We start from the raw sequence: 22,038 nt of genomic DNA, 5'->3' as shown, positions 1-22,038 counted from the left end.
CATTCATCCATTCAAAAGCCAAGAGATGGACGTCCAGGCAAAAAATCGAAGTCAACTAGTTGGCTGATCACAAGGTCTGTCAGTACTTTTGCGACAAACACAGCCGTGGAGGTGGCTCAGATGCTTCGTAATAGTGAGATCATACACATGCGTGGAAGAAATAAGGGAAAGAAGGGCAAACTGATCAAGAAATTGAAAGAACTTCCAAGGTCGGTGGAGGATGCCTGACGATATGGGGGTGTTTCTCAGTCAAAGGAGTTGGATACTTGATGAGGATCGATTGTCTCAATGCTGAGCTATGTGTTAGTATCCTACAAAATGAGTTACTTCATACACTCAAGTACTATGGGTATGAAAAGGATGACATAATGTTCCAGCAGGATAACAACCTGAAGCAAACATCAAGATTGGCAAAGAAATGGTTCAATGACAATGAAGTAGAGGTGCTGGATTGGTTCCCAAACTCCCCAAACCTCAACCATATCAAACAATTGTGGGTAGAAAGATTCAGGCAGTGTTGAAAGCCAAAATATAAATTTAGATTTTTAGAAGCAAAATCGTAACAATGCAGTGACATGACAAGAATTTGCTAAATAGTTGCAAGTCAAATTAATGTATGAGATCACCAAGATGATTGTCTATAAAATGAATGTAGTCTCACGTTCAAAGCTGTAGTGGATGGTGAGATGTGGAGCCTGAAAGTCAAAAGTTCGAAACATTGTTACGTCTTTTCTCGTCAGTGTACTTTAGGTGACTTGTCAGCCAAACAAACTGTTATCTCTCCCGAATCCCTAAATGCATAAATGCTTGGCATGGCTAAGTATTCATGTGTTCTCTATGGGAAGAATGATGAAAGCCGCTGCCAGAGATGTCTTACCTTTAAATTCAAGCTGCCCAATATATTGATGTTGGTGGAATGAAGAGACAATCATTTTAATTGGAAGGTCAGCAACCCTAAAACAGGCTGTTGTTCAATGATCTTTGAAATGGGTTCTCCATGGCGCTTTAGGATAAATCCTCAAATACCAGGTGATTGGGGGTCCAACATTTGGTACCTCAAATGATCAGCTCTTTGTAGCTCTTGCAATGGCAATCAGTAAATGGTTTATTGTGCAGCATTCACCAGTGCGCTGTACATTGTGTAGTAGCACTTATTTTTATATTTATGTTACTCACTTATATAGCACTATTCCACAGCGCTTTACAGATGTGATCATAACTGTCCCTATTGGGGCTCTTAATCTAAATTCCCTATCAGTATGTCTTTGGACTTTGGGAGGAAACCCACACAAAACACAAGTAGGACATACAAACTCTTTGAAGATGTTGTGGGATTTGAACCCAGGACCCTAGCACCCAGGACCCTAGTACTGCAAGACTGCACTGCTAACCACTGAGCAACCGTGCTGCCTTTTCGAGGTTGCTGCTTCTTAGCTCCCATTCACTTCAATGGTAACTCAGCTACAGTACTCATGATCTTCTACTACATACACTAGCTCCATACACTACTTTTGGACATTGCAAGCAGCTGATCAGTGGGGCCCTGGCTGTTGGACCCCCCCATCCTCTGCAATCTAATACTGATGACCGAAGTATTGTAAGAATATGAGCAAAGATCTGAGCAACTATAAATGAAAACATAAGTGCAAACTTTTTATCTGTTTTATTTTTACATCTCTATGGATGGCTTATATTTAAAGCAAGATCCTTGTTTTGGCAACAGAGTTAATAACACAATTATATATCATACATAGATCATATTGCAAATCTATAATACATTTTTTAACCTTGAGGTCTGAATGACCAATTTTGAACATTTATGAACCCACCCAAAGAAAACAAATAATCATGGTAATATCTATTACATAATGACACACAAGTGAATGGAGATCTCTCCTTGAGAAAATAACACAGCGCTTAGGAATGATGATGTAATGAAGTCAGCACCGAATTCCGACAGTGTCCCAGCCCTACAGTGTTTCTTCTATCTGCAACCTAGATAAACATCTCCGGAGCTACGCAGCCAGAGTACGAGCTATGACATATCCATAAAACATATATTACATTCTACTATTAGCTATTTTATGCTAAACATGAATAAAGCTAACTTGGCTTCAAATAATACAGCAAGAGAAAAAGTGCAGATAGGAGCAAAATGGTAGTGTAATGTAAAGGAGAAACCACAGTGCCTGTGTAACTCCTCTGGGCTGTCAGCTCAGTGTTATTACAGAAACCGAGGCTAAATAACAGGCAATCTCTTGTTTTTATTTGTTTCCTACCAAATCTGTGCTATGTGTATGTAGTGTGTGATTTATATTCACCTACCACTGTTTTCCCCGGTATTAGACGTTATTCTGCTCCTCTTCTCAGTGACATCACTGCTCCTCAGACTATCTGGCTCACTTTATACTCTATGCATTGGCCAGAAGTCTCTTTCAGAAATCAAGTCTGTGTGGCCTAGTTCTGATGCTCTATTGTAAAAAACCACTACCAGGTCACATAGAGCACAGCATGACCCAGAGAGTCTGACGAGTGGTGATGTCACTGAAAAGAGGAGAAGAACAATGCTGGATACCGAGATGGTGGCGGTAGGTGAGTATATTACCATATACACACTACATGCACATATGGATAGATTTAGTTAAAAAAAACAACGTGTGAGCTTGTTTTAGTTCTTATGTGTAAAGCTGTCTGCATGTGCCAGTATTATGGTTCCTAATGAGGTGTAACAGAAATGTCATGCTTCAATCTTGTTCCTGGTAACAGACTATGGGTGGAGATCTGCCAGTTCCAATAGTCATTAGATTGTATTTGGTAGCTTAAGGAAGAACTCCTATAAGTATATTTTTTTAATTAAATAAGTGTATATGTGCATGGTGTGTAGTGTGAATTTATTTATATACTCTCCGCCAGAATCGGACTGGCTACCAGAGGAACCTCCAGTAATACAAGGCCTGGCTGCGGTTACCAGGGTTGAACTCCAAAGCTCTCACCTGAGCTCCAGAGTGCAGCATGGACTGAACTCGGGGTTTGCAGGACTGAACCGCAAGCGCCGAATGATTCCACGGCCATTGCGGTTCAGTTCATGTCATAGCTGCGGTCAGTCCAGGCTTCACTTTGGAGCTCAAGTGAGAGCTCCGAAGTTCAATCCAGGTAACCGGAGCTAGGACTGGTATTACTGGAGGTTCCTCCAGTAGCCAGTCCGACACTGCTCACCGCTGCTCTGTCTGGGAACCAATGCCATTCTGCTCCTCTTCTCAGTTATTTCACTAGTCGACCCACTCCATGCTAAATGCGTCAACAGGAAGTTTATTTTACAGTGTAAGTCTATGGAACCTCGTTTTGATGTTCCATAAGCTTCCATTGTAAAAGTCACTTCTGGGTCACACAGAATGCAGTATGACCTAGAGAGTCTGAAGAGGAACAATGTCACTGAGAAGAGGCGCAGAATGGCACTGGACACAGAGAATGCGGCAGTATGTAAGTATGTTAATACACTCACCCTACACTACATACACACACACACACACACACACACACACACACACACACACAGATTTAATGAAAACAAATATTAATGTGGGTGCTAATTTAAAATGAATCTGTCAGCAGATTTTTGCTACCTCATCTGAGAACAGGATAATGTAGCGATAGAAGTCCTGATTCCAGCAATATGTCATGCACTTTACTGTGTGCAACAGTTGTGACACAGAGTTCTTAAATGCAGAATGTTGCAGAGTTGAAAATCTTTATCCACAGGTTTCTGTGTCCATTGTATTGTCACAGTGAGCTGCTAATTACTGATGGGGGCATGGTTGATCTAGCAGGCATGTGAGATTTAGTCCAGGTATTGATAATCTCCTGGCGATAAAACACTCATTGTAGTGAAACAACACCATGCAACTGAATAAGTGACACATCACTGAAATCAGTGTCTCAACCCCTACCTCAAGCTGACCTCAGATTTACATCGCAAAAACCTGCGGACAGATTCCCTTTAAGGTGGTTTTTCACCTAAAAATACAACCTGATAGTAAAACTCTTATCTTGAGATTTGTAGTAGTATGTTGTAAGCTCCAGGTTTAATCAATGTTTTTTCCTATAGTTTGTAGATAAATTTGTGAATAACAAGAATGTACAATATAGAAGCTGTGTATTTTTCCAGACAGGTGTATTCACATAACTGTAGTTAGAAATGGGATAATCATATAACTTGGAAGTCTATGACTACAGTACTGGCCATTAGGGGTATTAACGTTTGGGATATTCCAATGCAAAATGAACATCAGTCTAATATAGAGTTTGGTATATAGTATGTTTACATACAAGAAAGTCTATTGTATGCTGGATACACTACATGAGCTGAGCAAGAAATCCAAAGAGGCATTACATTTCAGTGCATTCACAGATTCAGTTAATATGTGTCATATTCGGAATATTTGCTTCTCAAATTTACACCAACTAAAAGAAAAGTATAAGTGCAAATTGTTTATTTCTGATATAATATAAAAAATCTAAATATCAAAAAGTTTTTAGAACTCAAAGAGACTGATTCATCAAAGCTGTTATTCCAAAAAACTGGTGTAAATGCTTTGAAAATAGCGTTGCACAAACAAATTGTGCTTTTTGGCGTTTTTTCGCCAGTTTGACTTAGCCCTGCCAAAATAAGTGGAAACAGGACGTGGCCATGCACAGCCATCAACTTAATCAAATATGCCGGAGCTTTGTACTCCAGAAACTGGAGTATCTATTCTGGCGCAGCAGATGGAAGTGCATGCCACTTACTGGAGGCACAGAATTCATTAAGTGGCGGGCACTTCTTAATGAATTCGGTCCCTTCTATTTCAGCAAGACTGGTGTATCGCGATTGTGAACTATGCCAGTCTTCACTGACATTTGCTATTATCTTTATTACCAAATCTAGTAGTAGTACATACAGTACATCCGGTTTTGGACCTGTTACCGTGTTTTTCAGAATGTATCCTATATATGAAAAGAGGACAGTTTTTATTGGGTTCTCAACAACTTTTCGGTCTGCAAGCATTGTCTGGGTATAGATGTCATACATCCACAGCTTTTCTACATGTCACAGCGACAACTTCTGCTTATATGTGGTCTACATCTCTTGGCTTTCTGAATGGTATTGACATACGGGTTGGAGAATACAGGCCCAATTGTTTAAGGATAGTTTTGTACTATTCTTTCTACTAAAGGAAACCCATCTCCAGAAAAGTTCCCTTCACATTAGAAAACAATGTAGATGCCCCAACAATATTTATGTTAAGGGTATAATTGTACTCTCCAAGTTCTCTCATCACATATCCCATTTTAAAGAATTTAGGGATAAGGAGTACTCTCCTGGCTCAGTTCATAACATTTTGGACAATGGATTTAATAGTTGCAACTGTGGTGGATAAGTTTTCATAAGAATTTTCCTCATGAAGAAAGTATATAAAATGCAAAAATATATATTGTTTTTATTGCATTCTATGTACTTGAGTGAATAAAACATATTTGCATTTGCTTTCCATTAAACATGTTGCATCATTTGTCATCTGCAGCTTTCATGTATTAAACAGCCAGCTCAATTCAATTCTATGGTAGATTTTAAAGATGGTGTCCCATTGGATCAGTCTTCAATCTCTCTCCTCTCTAATCTATTTAAATTGAAATAAAATCAATTCAATTTAGATATAAGCTTAGATTACAATCTAGGAAAAAAGGGAGAGGGACTGAAAAACTGACTAAGGATCGAGAATGAAAAGCATCGAGCAGCTTGAAGTTTATCGAAGGCATGCAGTCTGCAGAAAATAATTGGTTTTCTTAAAACCAATTGCATAAATGTTTTATTAAAAAAAATCTTAAATAATCAAGATTGAAAATGTCATGTGTCAAATAATACAGTGCTAAACAATCGTAATTCTATTTCTTTAAAGCAGTACTGTCACGTCACTGCATTTTATGCAAGTTCCAGACAATGTCAAAGTAATCCTAATGAGCCAATGAGCCTAATGAGCCAAAGCATTGTAAACTGGTGTCCATTTCAATGTATATAGGTCCCTCTAGCCTTCAGAAGTAACGAAGACTTTAACTTCTTTAGGCTATGAGCGCACGCTGTGGATTTACCGAAGATTTTACTGCGGATTTGCAGCGGATTTGATGCAGAAAATGTTTCTAACATTTCTGCAGTCATTCCCCAGCAAAACCTATGGGTATAAAAAAATGCTGTGCGCACACTGCGTTTTTTTTATACCTGCGGATTTTCCACTGCAGAATTAATGCGCATGTCACTTCTTTTCTGTAGGTACCTACGGTTTTTGCCATAGATCATAGTAAAAAAACGCAGGTACCAACCCGCGGCAATACCGCGGCAATACCACGGGTGCGTTATTACCACGTTTTTTGACGCGGGTGCGGTATTCTGCCACAGAGTGCAGATTTTTCTTTAGAAAAATCCATTTTCTAGTGCGTACATAGCCTTACTTGTACTAATAGTGTCTCATATTGCTGTGTATTTCCAGACGTAAGATTTTAATGATTTGGCTAAAATGTGCTTGTCCTAAATGGACAATCCATTCAATACAATAAATCTGAATCCAAATGAATAAATACAATAAAGTAACTGGTAAAAACGATTTTGTAAATTACTCAGTAAACGATGCAGGTAGTTACTATAGGTCATAGGACTATGGTTACATATTAAGAAGAATCTTCATTAAAGAGGACCTTTTAACAGATCAAAAGTGGCCATTTTTTCTTTTCTTTTATTCTTAGAGCTCTCGTGAGTATTCTATTTTATTATTTATTTTTTTTCAACTTCACCATACAGTTTTAGAAATATGGCCTTTTTAGTCAGTGATATTTTTTATGGTCTCTTCAAGGGGGCTTTGCTCACAGGGTAATAATGCACACCATCCTAAAGAATTGTCCTCCCACCTGCAACAAATTTTGTAAAGACAAACCCCTTGGATAAGAACAAAAAGTTAACATTAATTGAAAAAATCCTTGTGTCTGTGAGATGAAAGAAAAAGGTACACAAGGGATCAATGGCAGAAACAAAAAGAGTAAAAACGTATCACTTTTGACCTGGTGACATGTCCTCTTTAACCTGTAATGATAAGCACCATGTCTACCACAAAGAACCTATGCTTTGGTTGAGCTGAAAATGCTCTCATGGAACAATTGTGCAAACAAGTCAGAGTATTTTCTGTAACCCATAAATACATCGCTATATAGCCACTGTGTAAGATGGATCCAAATGTAAGGAAACATTTTGCTGGCATCATGTTCTAGTCCAGAGATTCTCTCCTGGCAACTGATACGCTGAATATAGTAGATGTTGCCGAGCATGAATCCCACTTTAAATTTCATTTGTTATTAGATCATTCCCACAATGAAACGGATGAGATACCAGATAATCCTGGTAGATCCCATCAATCAGTTTTTCAGCATTATTTTTTGCAAACCAACAATCAACTTGATGAAGGCCATTGTACAACTTCCTTTGCTTTCTTATCACAGGGACTGAGCGGTTTCTCACTTTCAGCATACTGACAATATTTGAAGATAGGGCTGAGGCTTTGCCCTTGGTGCTCACTGACACATTGGTGACTTTGACTTCATTATATAAAAACTGACCTGTGAAAGAAAATAAGTGGAAATGTAATTTGTATTTTTCCATCTTTTTCACTGTACTTCTTAAACAACTTGCTAATTAACTAAAAGGAATGCATTAGCCGAAAATGACCTCAACATTGAAATTGCAACATCAAGAAGAAAAAGTCATGGCGTTATGGAAATAACAGGATCAATAGACTTATTAACAATATACAAATGATGAAAAAATTTAAACAATTTTTCAAAACATCACAAATTATTCTGTATTGAGTATGTACCACACACAGAAATACATGTACTTACACACCTTAGCATGCTATCACTGAGGTTATTAACGGTTGTCTGAGGAATGTTCTGCTATGCTGAATGTACTTGGGCATGTAAATCATCAAGATCTGCTGCTGGCAGCTCCCTTTGCACTTGACAACTCATGATGACATACCAAAGATGCTCAATGGCAAAGAAATCCAGAGATGCTTCTGGCCATGGTAGTGCATTTAGGCCACACAGGCTACTCACAGTAGCATGAGCAATATTCACCCTGGTGTTGTTGGCTTGAAAATGGCTTGTAAAACATTTTGTAATAATGGTCACATCACTGGTTATACGTCCACATCAAAGCAATACTAAGCTGTTAATGTACCTGGACTGAAGACTAGAGGGTCCAGCTACCTTACATTATGCCACTGTAATGCCCCTGTAGCTTGGTCATTACAGGGTATTGAATAATATCCTTCCCGAGCAGGATGAGGCACCCTGGTAGGTTTTCACACGCACACCAGCAGCCACCAGGAAGGAGTTAATACTTTTCTAGCACCTAGCTTAGGTTTGCATAACACATTCTGTCTCCTAAATGAGCAGGAAGCAGGTGGCTTCACACAGACAGGTCCCCTTGACAACGTGTTGAATTCTCGTGAGGTAGGGGGCCTGAGCTGGGAACAAGTGCAGAGCAGACAGGAAGTCTAGTTAGAACCGGCTAAGTTGTGAAAGAGCACAGACCTCTGCAGGGACAGCTCCTGCAGAGGGGAACCAGCCAGACCAAGGCTAGTAACACCCGGAGGAAGGGAATGGGGACAGGTACTGGAGATCATGGAGAATGTACCTGGTGGTGCCTGTAGGTCTCAGGGGCACTACCAGAGTAGTAGAGTGAGAGAGAGGCGGCAAGTCCCCAAGAAGCTCCATGCCATGGGGACCGCACAATACGCACACGAAAGGAAGACCCTCAGGTTACCCTACCAGACCCTGCCTCTGACCTGCCCGAGACCGACCGGAGGCTACAACAGCGAGGACCAGCACCCGGGTGCAATGTTGGAACAGACCAGTGAATAAAAGAATCTGGAACCCGCACCCGGTGACTTTTGTGAGTAAATGCTGCCGCCCTGTGCCCGCTGCTCCCGTGGACTGCCGCTCCCGGTTCTCACTAACCTCCCGGGGCTTCCCCGCTCTACCAGTGGGGAGTGATTCCATCTTGGCCGCATGTAACACCTGCACCAAAGAGAGACTGTGCAGCTGCGGCTAAATACCTGGCCGCATACAACAGGTGGTGCTGCTAGCAACCCCCGTTCCCGTCCCATACTGTTCCTGGGGGAGAAAAGAGTTGTAGGGGGAGGGGGTCCATGGCAGAGAAGACTGAGACCCCAGTCGTCGCTGCAACCGGTGACATACTCCCCAGGAACCCCGTCACCCTCCTTATATTACCCCCTTATCACACCAGACTATCAAACTTTCTTTTATTGAAACCCGCCGGGGTCACAGAAGCCGGGTCGGGCCACTCACAGCTTGACCCCGGCCACCACCGGCCCGGTGACCGTGTCAGCCCTGCAGCTCCAGCGTGGGTGTTTCATCACCCCACATTATAATCGCAAGCTTTGACTCAGTGAAGAAAAACAAAAAGCCAGCACTAAATGTGCACTTCAGCACTAAAAATTCCAAACTGTACTTATTATAAAAATTTTGAGATTTTTGGCAAAAAATTGCAATTTCTTGAGCTGCCTCGCCACATCACGGCAAATCTCATTTGAGGCAGTCCTACACTAAAATATTTTTATAAAATGTGCCATACGGCCTCACATATGAATAGTAGAACTGTACTGGTTGTTGACTGTACACATTCACTCATCAGGCCTTGTCCACAGGCTTTTTACTTCATGCAGCATTTGCTTGGACCTGTCCCCCCCACAGCCATGACTCAGTCATGGGTACGGGATTGAAATAGACCAGGTGAGTGCTGCTAAGAGCAGTTCTACTATTTCATATGTGAGGCCGTATGGCACAATTTTATAAAAATATTTTAGTGTAGGACTGCCTCAAATGAGATTTGCCATGACGTGGCGAGGTAGCTCAAGAAATTGCAATTTTTTGCCAAAAATCTCAAAATTTTATAAGTACAGTTTGGAATTTTTAGTGCTGGAGTGCACATTTGGTGCTGGCTTTTTGTTTTTTCTTCATTGAATTGGTCGGTGGCTGACCCCCACCATGCTATGCACCCCAATTTGGGATGTATTCCACCTGTCTAGATTTTGGCGGTTTATGACTGTACACATTCAGTCATCAGGCCTTGTCCACAGGCTTTTTACTTCATGCAGCATTTGCTTGGACCTGTCCCGCCCACAGCCATGACTCAGTCATGGGTACGGGATTGAAATAGACCAGGTGAGTGCTGCTAAGAGCAGTTCTACTATTCATATGTGAGGCCGTATGGCACATTTTATAAAAATATTTTAGTGTAGGACTGCCTCAAATGAGATTTGCCGTGACGTGGCGAGGTAGCTCAAGAAATTGCAATTTTTTGCCAAAAATCTCAAAATTTTATAATAAGTACAGTTTGGAATTTTTAGTGCTGGAGTGCACATTTGGTGCTGGCTTTTTGGTTTTTCAAGCTTTGACTCAGTGTAGCATTCCCTTGTAAAGCCCTCATCATAGCATTGCCCATGTGGTCTCTAGACAATCTAAGGCTATCAATGCATCCAAGAGAAAAGCAGAACTCCTCACTAAAGAGGATAGACCTCCATCACAGCCTCTGCATAATGATAGCCTCTGAAAGTGGTGGCATGACATTAATTGAACACCTGCAGCTGTATGTTCAATTTGTAGCCCAATTATTTTTCATGGTTTTGTGTAGATAGTGAACATTACAAACAAAGCCTAAGGAATCAATTTCATTTGGGGTACAGAATAGATTAATCGTGGGATCAGAGGGTACAGCCTTTTCTCCAAAGTGTTCCAGGAGCCATTTTTTTAATCCAATTCAAGGCCCCATGTGGACGGTACTATTGTGAACAGTCTACATGGCCTAAACATACTACATTGGCCGGCAACCTCTCTGGAATTGTTTCCCATTGGGCATATCTGAGGCATCATTGATTGGCAATTACAAAGGGACCTGCCAGCAGATGATCTTGATGTTGTGGTTGCCCAAGTGCATTCAAAATGGCAGATCTTTGCGCTGACAACCATTAATGATCTCACTGATAACATGCCAAAATGTGTATTTCTGAGAGTGGCACTCATATTCGATAATGAACAAATTGAGATGTTTGAAAACTAGTTTACATTTTTCTTCATCTCCATACTATTAACGTGTCTATAAAACCTGTAATTTGCAAAAGTCCTTGACTTTTCCTTTTTGGTGTTGTAATTTTAATGCCAAGGAGAATACACCACTATTTATATTTCTGAAACATTTTTGGGAACCTTGCAATAAAAGGCATTTAACATGTATATTTACAGTATATAGATATCATCCAATCCACCATTCACAATAGGCGATAGCTGAGCTCCTTCCACTTCCTACACAGGAGTTCTGTACAGATCAGAAAGCATACCTAGAAATTTTCCAATATAATTCAATGGATATCTCCAGTCTATTGCCAAGTAGCTGTTGTGAAGGATACAACCGAATTATGGTAACAGGCAGCATCTCAGGCACTGTTGTTATTTGTATTGCTTTTTCTAATAAGAAGACTAACATATATAAGCAGAAAACATATTATCCCTTTAAGTGAAATGTTTGTTTTTTTCATTAGCAAAATCTGCTCTATCAACTCCTTTTTTGTTAGTATATCCTGTACATCCACAGCAGCAAATAAAAGAAGTTATCAGAAGTTTAGACCTTACCTAATAGTCCATGAGAATTAGATGACAATCCTTTGCTGTTGGAAATGTAAAATCCCAAGTGATTCTTTTGAAATGGAGCTGGATTTTTGTATCGATGAACCAGAATCACAAAGCTGATGGTTCCTTGGACAGTTATGGTGACATTTGACTTAGCAGTAATGGAGACCATTAGATCCTCGTTTTTCACTATTGTACTCTTGTCACATGAGAGAATCAGACGATCTTTACTGTCCAGTATCACCTTGAAAGGAGTCACTTCAATATAAGTCCGCCTTGGTTTATTAATTATGATGGTAATTCTGCTAAAGTAGGTCCTATGTTTTTTATGACCATTTGGTGGGGCTGGAGCACCAATTAATTCTCCATTTACGGTTACACCTGAAACATGAACAGAATAGGACTTACTTAGGTTATTTGGATATTGCACTACATGGTTTAGCCATTTGTTCATACTTTCATATTGTACTATTTAAAGGGTGGGGGCAAAATCGGAAAATTATGAACCAGTGTGTAAACAAATATCGCCTAAACCTGTCGATATTGACATGGTCAGCTAACAGTCTAATGTCCGATTTTGGGCTAATGATGTTTTGTCCTCTGGACATTTCTGACAATGGCTGTGATAGAGAACACAGAAGTAGTCACCTGAATGAGCAGTGGATAGTGGATTGTTGGCTGGGTTGACTTCTGGTCGAATGATCAGCCGAAACCAGCTAATATGTATGACCGGATTAACTTTCACATTTATACTGGAAAAACCATTGTGAAAGTGAACCTTTTTTATTGTAGTCATTGAATTTATGTAAAAAGCTGTAAAAATACTTTGCTTACAGTGTAATTCTGATCCTTTATGTGCACATTAATGGCTTAAAGGTTTAGCTTATTGTGGCCTTTAAGGATCACTAAAATAATGAACCTGTTTGGTTCTTGGAATTTTTTTTATTTTGTTTTCAATTTATTTTTGTATAAATTGTGTAGGGTTTATTTATCGTACTTACGCCTTGTTACAGATTATGTTATAGATGTTATTGGAGAAACATAGATGGAAGATTGAACTGAGTACTATGCGGCATGAAGAACCAAAAAGACAGAAGACGGATTGGGAAGAAAGATTAAGACGGTTGAAATTACTCATCTAAAATATCATCTACATCAATAAACACAGGAACTGCATTTCTGAAGAGGTATTACTAGCGACTTCTTGCATAACATTTTTGTTCTTTAATTTAGTTGGTTTAACACAAATGCTATTATCAACTTACCAGAGTTTTTGTGATCGGACACAAGCCTCAGTATGTCGCCAGGCTCACCATCAATGTTGAAGCACACTGTCAATTTACTCAGCGGAAAATCAACAACGAAATGGGGATCTCCATCCGCTAGGATGTGTAAAAATACAAAGGGTTAACGCAGAATATTTTAAACCAGATAATACATAACGGATTCTGGAAAAGTGTTGCTGTTTCCCCAAATTCTTGTCTATACAGCTAAAAATACTTTTGAATCTTTTAAGCCTGATTGTCCCCAATACAAATCCAGTAATATTTTGATGAAAAGACTCTCATTACAAGTGTCATACAGATGAATGTTACTGTATCCATTTTGGATATTCTGTCATTTTTGCCGGCCATAGTACTGAAAGCCCAGCTACTAGGTGGAAATGAACTTTATTCCTCCCAGCAGCCTCCAGCTTTCAGTCATAGAGGTGCGGCCGGCACGGCTACTGTTCAGTACACAGTGAGGGGCAGCTGTATACATGCCCGGGCACTGACTGACAGCCAGTGCATCAGTGGCCTTGGTTATAGCTGCTACTCAGTATGTGCTAAGCGATGACAGTAGCGGCGCTGGCCGCTCCTCTATGACTGAAAGCCAGAGCCTGCCAGGAGGACTAAAATTAATTTCCTCTCATTAGGTCAGCGAAGTGTTGAAAAGGCACATTTTTCAAAGATTCACTCATGTTAAACTATGAATATAAATACATATAAGTGTATGTATATATATAGACTTTGCAAGCCAGTCTGGCTGCCAGGTAAGGGGACTTATAGCTGCAATGCCCCTCTGGGAAATATTCAAATTGTCTCTCCAGTAAAGGAGACAAACTCTAGCACAGCGCCACCTATTGGAAGTAGCGATCCTAAAAGTCACAAGTGGATTTTCAACAATCCTTTGCAATATGACTCAGGATATATAAGCCAGATCAGAATCCCAATTTGCAGACACATATATATATATATACACACACACACACATACAATTCTATTGTTATTGTTCCACTGTTATCCTCGCGCAATTAGGCAAAAAAAAATATTATTAAATTACCTGATGTTTTGGAGATGGGTGGTTTGCTTGTGCTTATTAGTTTAGATGGAAATTCTATAAACACAAAAATAAAATGATATAACTTGTATTACTTTGTAGTTGCCAGCCAAAAACATCAGATACGGCTGTGCTTCCTTTAGATAACATGTTTCCCTTGAAAAATATTTACACAGAGCTGCTGTAAAATACACACTTTGAACTTGCATTGTTGGGAAAACTGACCCGCACCTTTACTTCTACCAGAATATGGCAATGATTATTTTTAGTAAAACCTGCCATTTAGGGTCTTAATAGACTATCTAAATTTGGCAATTGATAATGTTCCCCAAGGACCAGCTTTGCTATTCACAATGTTTTTTTCTTTCTGATTTAAAGGAACCTCTCATGTATTGAATTATATCAAATATATTATTTTTCATTATTTAAAAACATTAATTTCTTCCATTGTTAGTTTCTGAAAGTACATTTTTTTTATTCTAATTTGCATACATGATTATTGTGACATTTAAAGTTATGAACCATAGGACACAATTGACTGGAAGTGACTGATTTAATTCTGTGTGAGAATGTTGTGAGCATGCTCTGTGCGCTGTGCAGAGATCACTCTCCGGGGAAAAAGCTGTGACATCACTGATTGTGAATGGTGGATCCTTGTGTTTTCTGTACACCTCTGCTATTTCATTATAGAATTGTAATCCTGCCTGTGGCGATAATGAGATGACTACTGAAAAGTGATCTCTACTAAACAGGAACTCTATTGTTAAGCTTAGTGCCCAAACTTAAAATTACAATATATAATTTTTCATGTAATTAGTGATGGGCGAACCCGCAGATATCTGCGATCAGCGTGTGCAAACTGATTTTAAAAAAAAAACCCGGTTCGGGACCGGAAATAATCCTGGATATCTGCTAGGATGCCAATGCCTATATAAACCTATGTGAACCCAAATCACATGCTTTAAAAAGGTGGTAGAAAGGGCTAGTGGGATGAGAGCAAGCGCGTTATACTTACCAGTCTCCATACTGTTGTAACACTATTTCTGGGGCTGCTCATTACCCTTATCATTTGCACTGCTTCACCCACCCACAGGCACAGTCCTGGCGTCTGTGATTGGTTGTAGTCAAGCCGCACCCCCATCCTGTGTGACAGCCTGTCTGACTGCTTGGAATTGCACACGCTGTCTGCATATGTATAGTGGTATAAAAAGAAATAAAAAAAATTGGTGTAGGGTCCCCCATATTATGACACCCAGCACAGATAAACATATGGCTACAGGGTACTGCCTCCAGCCATGTGTATATCTTGGCTGTCTATCAATATAAGAGGAACCCATGCAGCTTTTTTAAAAATGATTTAAATAAATAATTTAAAAAAACAGTGTGTGGTCCCCCACAATTTTGATACTCCACCATGACATAGCTGACAGCTGGGGGTTGGTATTCTCAGGCTGGAGTAGTCTGCAGCCCCCCACGATTACCGCATTCATTTGATGCGACAATCCCAGCACCTTACCGGGTTCATCCCGATTGCCCTGGTGCAGTGGCAATGAGGGTAATATCAGCAGTTAATAACAGCTCAAAGCTACCACTAAGCCATAGATTAGCAATGGGGAAGGTCTATGAAACCCCCCATTATGGTCTAATGTTCTCAAAATATCTGTTGGTGGAGGATCATATTGTGACTTTTAGCGTTTAAATGTCAGTCCCTGCCAGCTACGCCAATATGGGCATGGTGTGGATGGAATGGAACAATTTATGACCACCCATCAAATTCATCATAAGATATGGATGTAATTTACTCCAGAAATGTGCACCAGCGTACAATTCTGTTGGGAGCGCACACTGGGAATTAGACTATCACGGTCGACTCCCTTTAACGGTCTCAGGCTCTGAGTCTCTTATTACCATCTGAGACTACATATTAAATGTTTTTTCCTTTTGGCATGCACAGGGTTAATGTGAATTTTCTTGCTGCAGCAAGCTCATTACCCCTAATCAGGTGTTTCTGCTGATCACCACGCAAAACATGGATAAATACCGTCTGCTCTCAGCAGAGGGTGCCGGTTATTCAAAATTCATTATGGAGGTTGGGTTTGAGTTGGAAAGAGGTGTTTGCTGCCGCTGATGCTGCCATCTTTAGTTGTTTGGTGTGAATGTACCCTGTTGTTTTGTCACCTTCTCCAAACCTTATTTACCCCCTATACCCCTTCCTGTAGTTCGCCTGTTTGTTTTTGGGGTGTGTGAGTTTTGTTGTCTAACCTGTCTGTGTTGTTTGTCGGTGGGGTTTTGTGACTACTATCCCGGCCCCACCCTTGGGTGGTGGGTGTGGAGGGTGTTACACCAGGGTCTTTGACAGGGGATAGTGACGCGCTGGGGGCCCAGACCTCACTACTATTAAGCCTACCTCTGGGTTAAGGGTCAGCTCAGGGTCCTATCTAGTCTGAGAGCCAGCTTAGGGGTCCCAATCCACTCAAATTCTAGTCACCAGCGTGACATAGACACTCCTGATTCATTAAGAAGAGATCGCCACTTAATCAGGTCAGCATATTGCAGTGAGCACTTCATTAACATTGACATGCACTAAACCTGCTTAATTACTCATCCCCATTATATCAAACCCAATTAAAGTGGATTTACAGATACAAATATTTGATTAATCAAAATAAAAGTGCAGATAATAAAACTGGCTTAAGTCGCCCAACCAATTCTCAACTATTATTCTCATTGATCTCTTATGATTGACTGAAAATATGCTTGATCTCTGTTGATTGATCTCTGATGATTGACTTTAAAAAAACTGTGTGCTCAGTGCGTTTTTGATCTCTTTTTTTGATGCAGATTTGGTGCAGATTGTGGCACAAATCTGCATGTCTATCTTTATACCAGACTAGCTGTAGTACCCGGGCGTTGCCCAGGATAGTAACTGTCTCTCTGTCTCTCTCCCAGTCTCTGTCTGTGTGTCGCTGTCTGTCTGTCTCTATGTCTGTGTCTTTCTTTGTCTGTCTGTGTCTATGTCTCTGTCTGTCTGTTTCTCTCTGTATTTGTATTAGTCTATCTGTCTCTATTTCTGTGTCTGTCTCAATATGTGTGTCTGTCTGTCTCTCTCTTTCCCCGTCTGTCTGTTTCCCTGTCTGTTTTTGTTGTCTCTTTCCTGTCTGTCTCTTTCGAAGTCTGTCTCTTTCGAAGTCTGTCTCTTTCCAGGTCTGTCTCTTTCCAGGTCTGTCTCTTTCCAGGTCTGTCTCTTTCCAGGTCTGTTTCTTTGCCCGTCTGTCTCTTTGCCCGTCTGTCTCTTTGCCCGTCTGTCTCTTTGCCCGTCTGTCTCTTTGCCCGTCTGTCTCTTTGCCCGTCTGTCTCTTTGCCCGTCTGTCTCTTTGCCCGTCTGTCTCTTTGCCCGTCTGTCTCTTTGCACGTCTGTCTCTTTCCACGTCTGTCTCTTTCCACGTCTGTCTCTTTCCACGTCTGTCTCTTTGCCCATCTATCTCTTTGCCCGTCTGTCTCTGTCTGTGTTTCTGTCTGTCTCTTTCTGTCTCACTTTATCCGTCTCCCCACCGACTTCATATTACCTCACACATAAGCTTCTTATACTAACTGTTTATTTTGTTCCTATAGCAACCACTGACAGTTGCTATTAATAGCTTGTAGCTCCCAACTCCATTCAGTTTAATGGAGGCAGGATTTTGGAGAGTAACTGTAAAACGCGGGGTTAAATTTTCCCGTCAAAACATAGTCTATGATGTTCCCCGAGTCAGATGAGGCGTCTGTGCAAAATTTCGTGATTGTAAGTGTGACGGTGCGGATTCCTTTAGCAGACATACACACATACATACACTGAGATTTATATATTAGATATGTCAAAGTCAATAAGAATTCTGAAGTGCTGGGCACACTTTGCTTATTTTGATTCTTGCAGATTTGGTGCAGAAAATAATCTTTAGCATGTAAAATCTTGGTGGGGGGTTTTCTGCGTGTTGTATAGCCCTTCCACCGATTGACTTCATTAAGAAAAACGCATGCCTTTTTTGGTGCATTGTTCTACCAGAAGGTGCAGATTTGATGCAGAAAATTGCCTTTATATTTCCTTCAAAGGCAATGGCTCTCAACTATGCTGTTTCTAGGATACAATTAATGTGATTGATGGAGCAATTTTTAAACCTAACAGATCAGTTTGAGTGGCACGGTGACTCAGTGGTTAGCACTGTAGTCTTGCAGTGCTCGGGTCCTGGGCTCAAATCCCAGCAAGGACAACATCAGAGTTTATATTTTCTCCCCGTGGGTTTCCTCCGTTTTTCTCCCACACGCCAAGACCTACTGATAGGAACCTTAGATTGTGAGCCCAAATGGGAGCAGTGATTCTGATGTATGTAAAGCAATAGAGAATTAATAGCCCTATAGAAGTGAATAAATATTCTCATTTATCTGGTAGATGAGAGAGAGTTCAAACATATCAACTAGTCATTTATACAAACCAAATTGGATTAATAGTGGTCGAATTGGGCAGAAATTAATTAGTTATCTGTACATCTAACCACATTATTAAAGGTGTCTGTGTGACGCCCCTGGACTATCAGGTCATCACAGGGTACTGCACTCTCTTTTCCCTTGCAGTATTCAAATCTCTCATGGTTCTGGGTCTGGGCCTAGAGAAGTCGGACCCCTGGTCGCAGGGGATTGCAGTGAGGTGCCTAGGACCTGGCAAGAGGACGGTCAGCAGCCTGGTCCTATCTCCGGTCCGGGACCGAAGGCACAGCGGGGTACACGGACCCTAGGTCGGGAAGAAGCTTCAGGCAACCCGGCAATAAACCTGCAGGGAGCAGCGCCTTTATGGACTGTTCCTACTAGCTCCAGAATCGGGGCACTAGCGCAATGAGGGGGATAGGGCCTTCCACATACGCAGCCAACAAGATCCCAAGCGTGAGCCCTGAGAGCAGGCTCCCACACTTAGCCACAGTGGGGAGCGGGGCCTGGCAAGTTCCAAACTACCGGGCTACTTCATTAAATCTGAACTTTGTGCCAGGAGGCAGGTCACAGGTCACCAGGCAGCACTGCAGGGGACGGGACCCGGACGAGCTCCCCGAGAGAGGCAGTGGCACCTAGAGACTTTGTTTACCAGGTTGTCAGCGTCTGCTTATTGGCTGAGTGAGTACATGAGTGATCTCCCTGTCACGGCACCCAGTAGCACCATCCAGAGCCCCGGGGCCTACCCTTACCCGTGGAGGGTAATAACACCTTGCTGCCCCAATCCATCACCCCGGGTACTCCAAACAACGGCAGAGACGGTACTCCCAATTACCGCACACCATGGATGGCATCACAAACTATCATCCCCCTTTAAATATACCCTTTCACTTTAGATACTTTAGAGTGTGGCCCAGAGCCCCCGGGTCCGGAGACCCTCGAGCCATAAAAGGACATTGTCCACGGATCCAAGCGGTTCGATCCGCTGCTGGGGCTGCACATCTGTATATAGTGTATTATGTTGCTATTCTGCATTTATGCCTCTAGTAATTCAGTACAACCTTGAGACATTTTCACCATGTCTTGAAAATGAAATGATTCTTCTCATTCTGTCCAAGTCTACATAGCAAAGCTACATAAAATGGAAAGCTTTAGACTACTGTGTGTGCTCCTGGAGTGACTAATATCTAAATCCAATTATTTCAAGATTTTGTTTATATGGATAAGACAGAAAAACAAATGTTTTTTCAAATCAATTTATAATAAAAGGTTGCTTAAAAAAATGTAATTTTCTGATCATAAATTGTTTTTGCGAGCATAAAACTAATTCTCTATTACCTTGAGTAACTTTTTTTCCTTGCAGTGTAAGTAGTTTTTGTCCAATCCCTTCTGTATACAGGCTGGTTGAATCTTCTTTTGGAAAGTCTGCTTGGAATCCATAGTCTTTGACTTCAAGTAGTGTAAATGGAGTTACAAAGTTATACTTCACAGCGAGCTTGCTGGCTTTATTTGTTATTGTGTCTTTTTCTGCATCGCTGTCACTTTTATGCCATGCTGTCAGAAGTTCCTTAAATGTCAGGTAACCCCATAGCCGTTCTATGTGGTTCTTATCCTCAAATATCTCAGATCCTGTAATCTCATTTTGGCCAGCACCGTCAATCTTTATATCGGCTTTTAGGATAACATATTTATTGCTATTGCTTGCTTTGATTTCCACGTGCAAAATATCTTTGGACTGGTTAACAAGTTTTCCAGCCACCACAATTTCTGACCCATTAAAGTAGTTGTAGAACATGTTCTGGGTGATGTACTCAACACTGTCTTCTGGGTAGTTGATGCGTATGTCAGACAACAGAGGTGTGCCGATCTCATCATAAAACCTGGAAAGCAAATATTCATAATAAAAGTATTGTTTACTTGCTATATAGATCAATCATTGTCTATTACATGTCATTGCTATATTATTATTTTGAGAAATATGTCTGGTTAAGAGCTATTACTCACAGACACCGACTCAACATCATTTAAAATTATTTTGTATTAAGTTATAAAATAATAAAAAAAGGATAACAGATATTATTCAGCTATACACTTCCAGACAGGTGCCTAAAAATTAATACAGTACAATGTGGCTCCTACCATACACTGTACAAATGTACAGTACCAAAGTAACCGTGTCATACAAGGCTTTAGGAAATATAACAATAAAGTGACCAAAAAATATGAACCTACATTAATCAAGCAAATGCTATACAAATAATATTAGGATTCATGGTCTATGATGCCAAGCCTTCCTAGACATCCTTTTAAAGGGTTATTATCAAGTTGTCTCTTGACCAGCTCTAACCTCATGTTTTCTAAGGCCCTGTTCGCACTAGAAATTTTTGCAGCGTTTTTTGCGGCATTTTACCGTGTTTTTGTGCTGAAAACACTGTGACATTGCTTCCCCAGCAATGTCTATGGGTTTTCAGAATTGCTGTCCACACACAGCGTTTTTTTGTAGCTGCGTTTTTGTGGTAACCACAAAAACGCAGCATGTCAATTATTTCTGCGTTTTTCACAGCGTTTTTCACTCATTGAATGCAGTGCACAAAAACGCAGCCAAAAACGCGGTAATAACGCTTCACGTTTTTACTGCGGGTGCGGGTTTTGTTGCGTTTTTGTGCGTTTTTGCGGACAAAAGCACACAAAAAACGCAGCGTATAAAACGCCTAGTGTGCACATAGCCTAAGACGGTGGACTCTCCTATGTGAATGACCGTTCTGGTGAGTAGCAGAACTATACTATTAGTAACACTATAATTATGCTCAGTAAACGTTCTGCTGTAAAGCTGGGTTTACACACTGCAACATCGCAAAGGACATCGCTGTAACGTCACCGGTTTTGTGACGCAATAGCGACCTCCCTAAGTCTCTGCTAAGTCTCTGGTGAGCGTTCAAACAGGCAAACCTGGCCAACAACTCAACAGCGATCCGGACCTGCAGAGCGACCTAGCTGGTTGTTGGGGACGTTGATAAGCAGCCTTTTGAGAGGGAAGTTGCTTACAAAGTCGCTGCAAAGTCTTCACATACTGAAACTTCATGCTGCACAGCGGGAAACAAAGGACCTAGGAATGGTCCTGAACGATTTGTAACGATTACAACTTCACAGCAGGGGCCGGGTCGCTGATAGGTTTCACACACTGCAACATCGCAAACAACATCGCTATTGCGTCACAAAACCGGTGACGTTACAGCGATGTCGTTTGAGATGTTGCAGTGTGTAAACCCAGCTTAACAAGTCTGCTATCAGTGGTTTATTGTGAAGTCCACACTGCTGTAACTATATTTGCATATAGAAATAACATGCATTTGAATAAGCAGAAGGCTTAAGACAGTGAGAGCTGTAATGCTGGGTGTTGGGGGATTGTAGTTACACATTACTGTTAAAGTACAGCTTGTGGGAAGCTGAGAGGGAGATGGTGGGAGGTGAGCTGCTAACTGCTGTATGTAAATCAATGAGTTGGAGAGAGGTGGCTTTGATTTTAAGAAT

General features: G+C 40.9%; 1 protein-coding gene across 1 annotated transcript in view; it reads right to left on the bottom strand.

The window, feature by feature from the left end:
* Positions 1-1,648: 1,648 nt before the first annotated feature.
* Positions 1,649-22,038, bottom strand: part of ITIH5 (inter-alpha-trypsin inhibitor heavy chain 5) — a 135,183-nt gene continuing 114,793 nt past the window's right edge. Inside the window, exons 10-14 of the mRNA XM_075345320.1 lie at positions 19,846-20,387; positions 14,053-14,106; positions 12,996-13,112; positions 11,734-12,111; positions 1,649-7,638 (exon numbers count right to left, since the gene is read on the bottom strand). Of these exons, the coding sequence (XP_075201435.1) occupies positions 7,361-7,638; positions 11,734-12,111; positions 12,996-13,112; positions 14,053-14,106; positions 19,846-20,387 (1,369 nt within the window). The 3' untranslated portion in view covers positions 1,649-7,360. The remainder of the gene's footprint in view (positions 7,639-11,733; positions 12,112-12,995; positions 13,113-14,052; positions 14,107-19,845; positions 20,388-22,038) is intronic.

The sequence above is a fragment of the Anomaloglossus baeobatrachus genome, chromosome 4 (genome assembly GCF_048569485.1).
Source record: "Anomaloglossus baeobatrachus isolate aAnoBae1 chromosome 4, aAnoBae1.hap1, whole genome shotgun sequence".
NCBI classification, from domain to species: domain Eukaryota; kingdom Metazoa; phylum Chordata; class Amphibia; order Anura; family Aromobatidae; genus Anomaloglossus; species Anomaloglossus baeobatrachus.
Note: the sequence above shows the minus strand (reverse complement) of the source record. Positions and strands in the feature narration are given on the sequence as shown.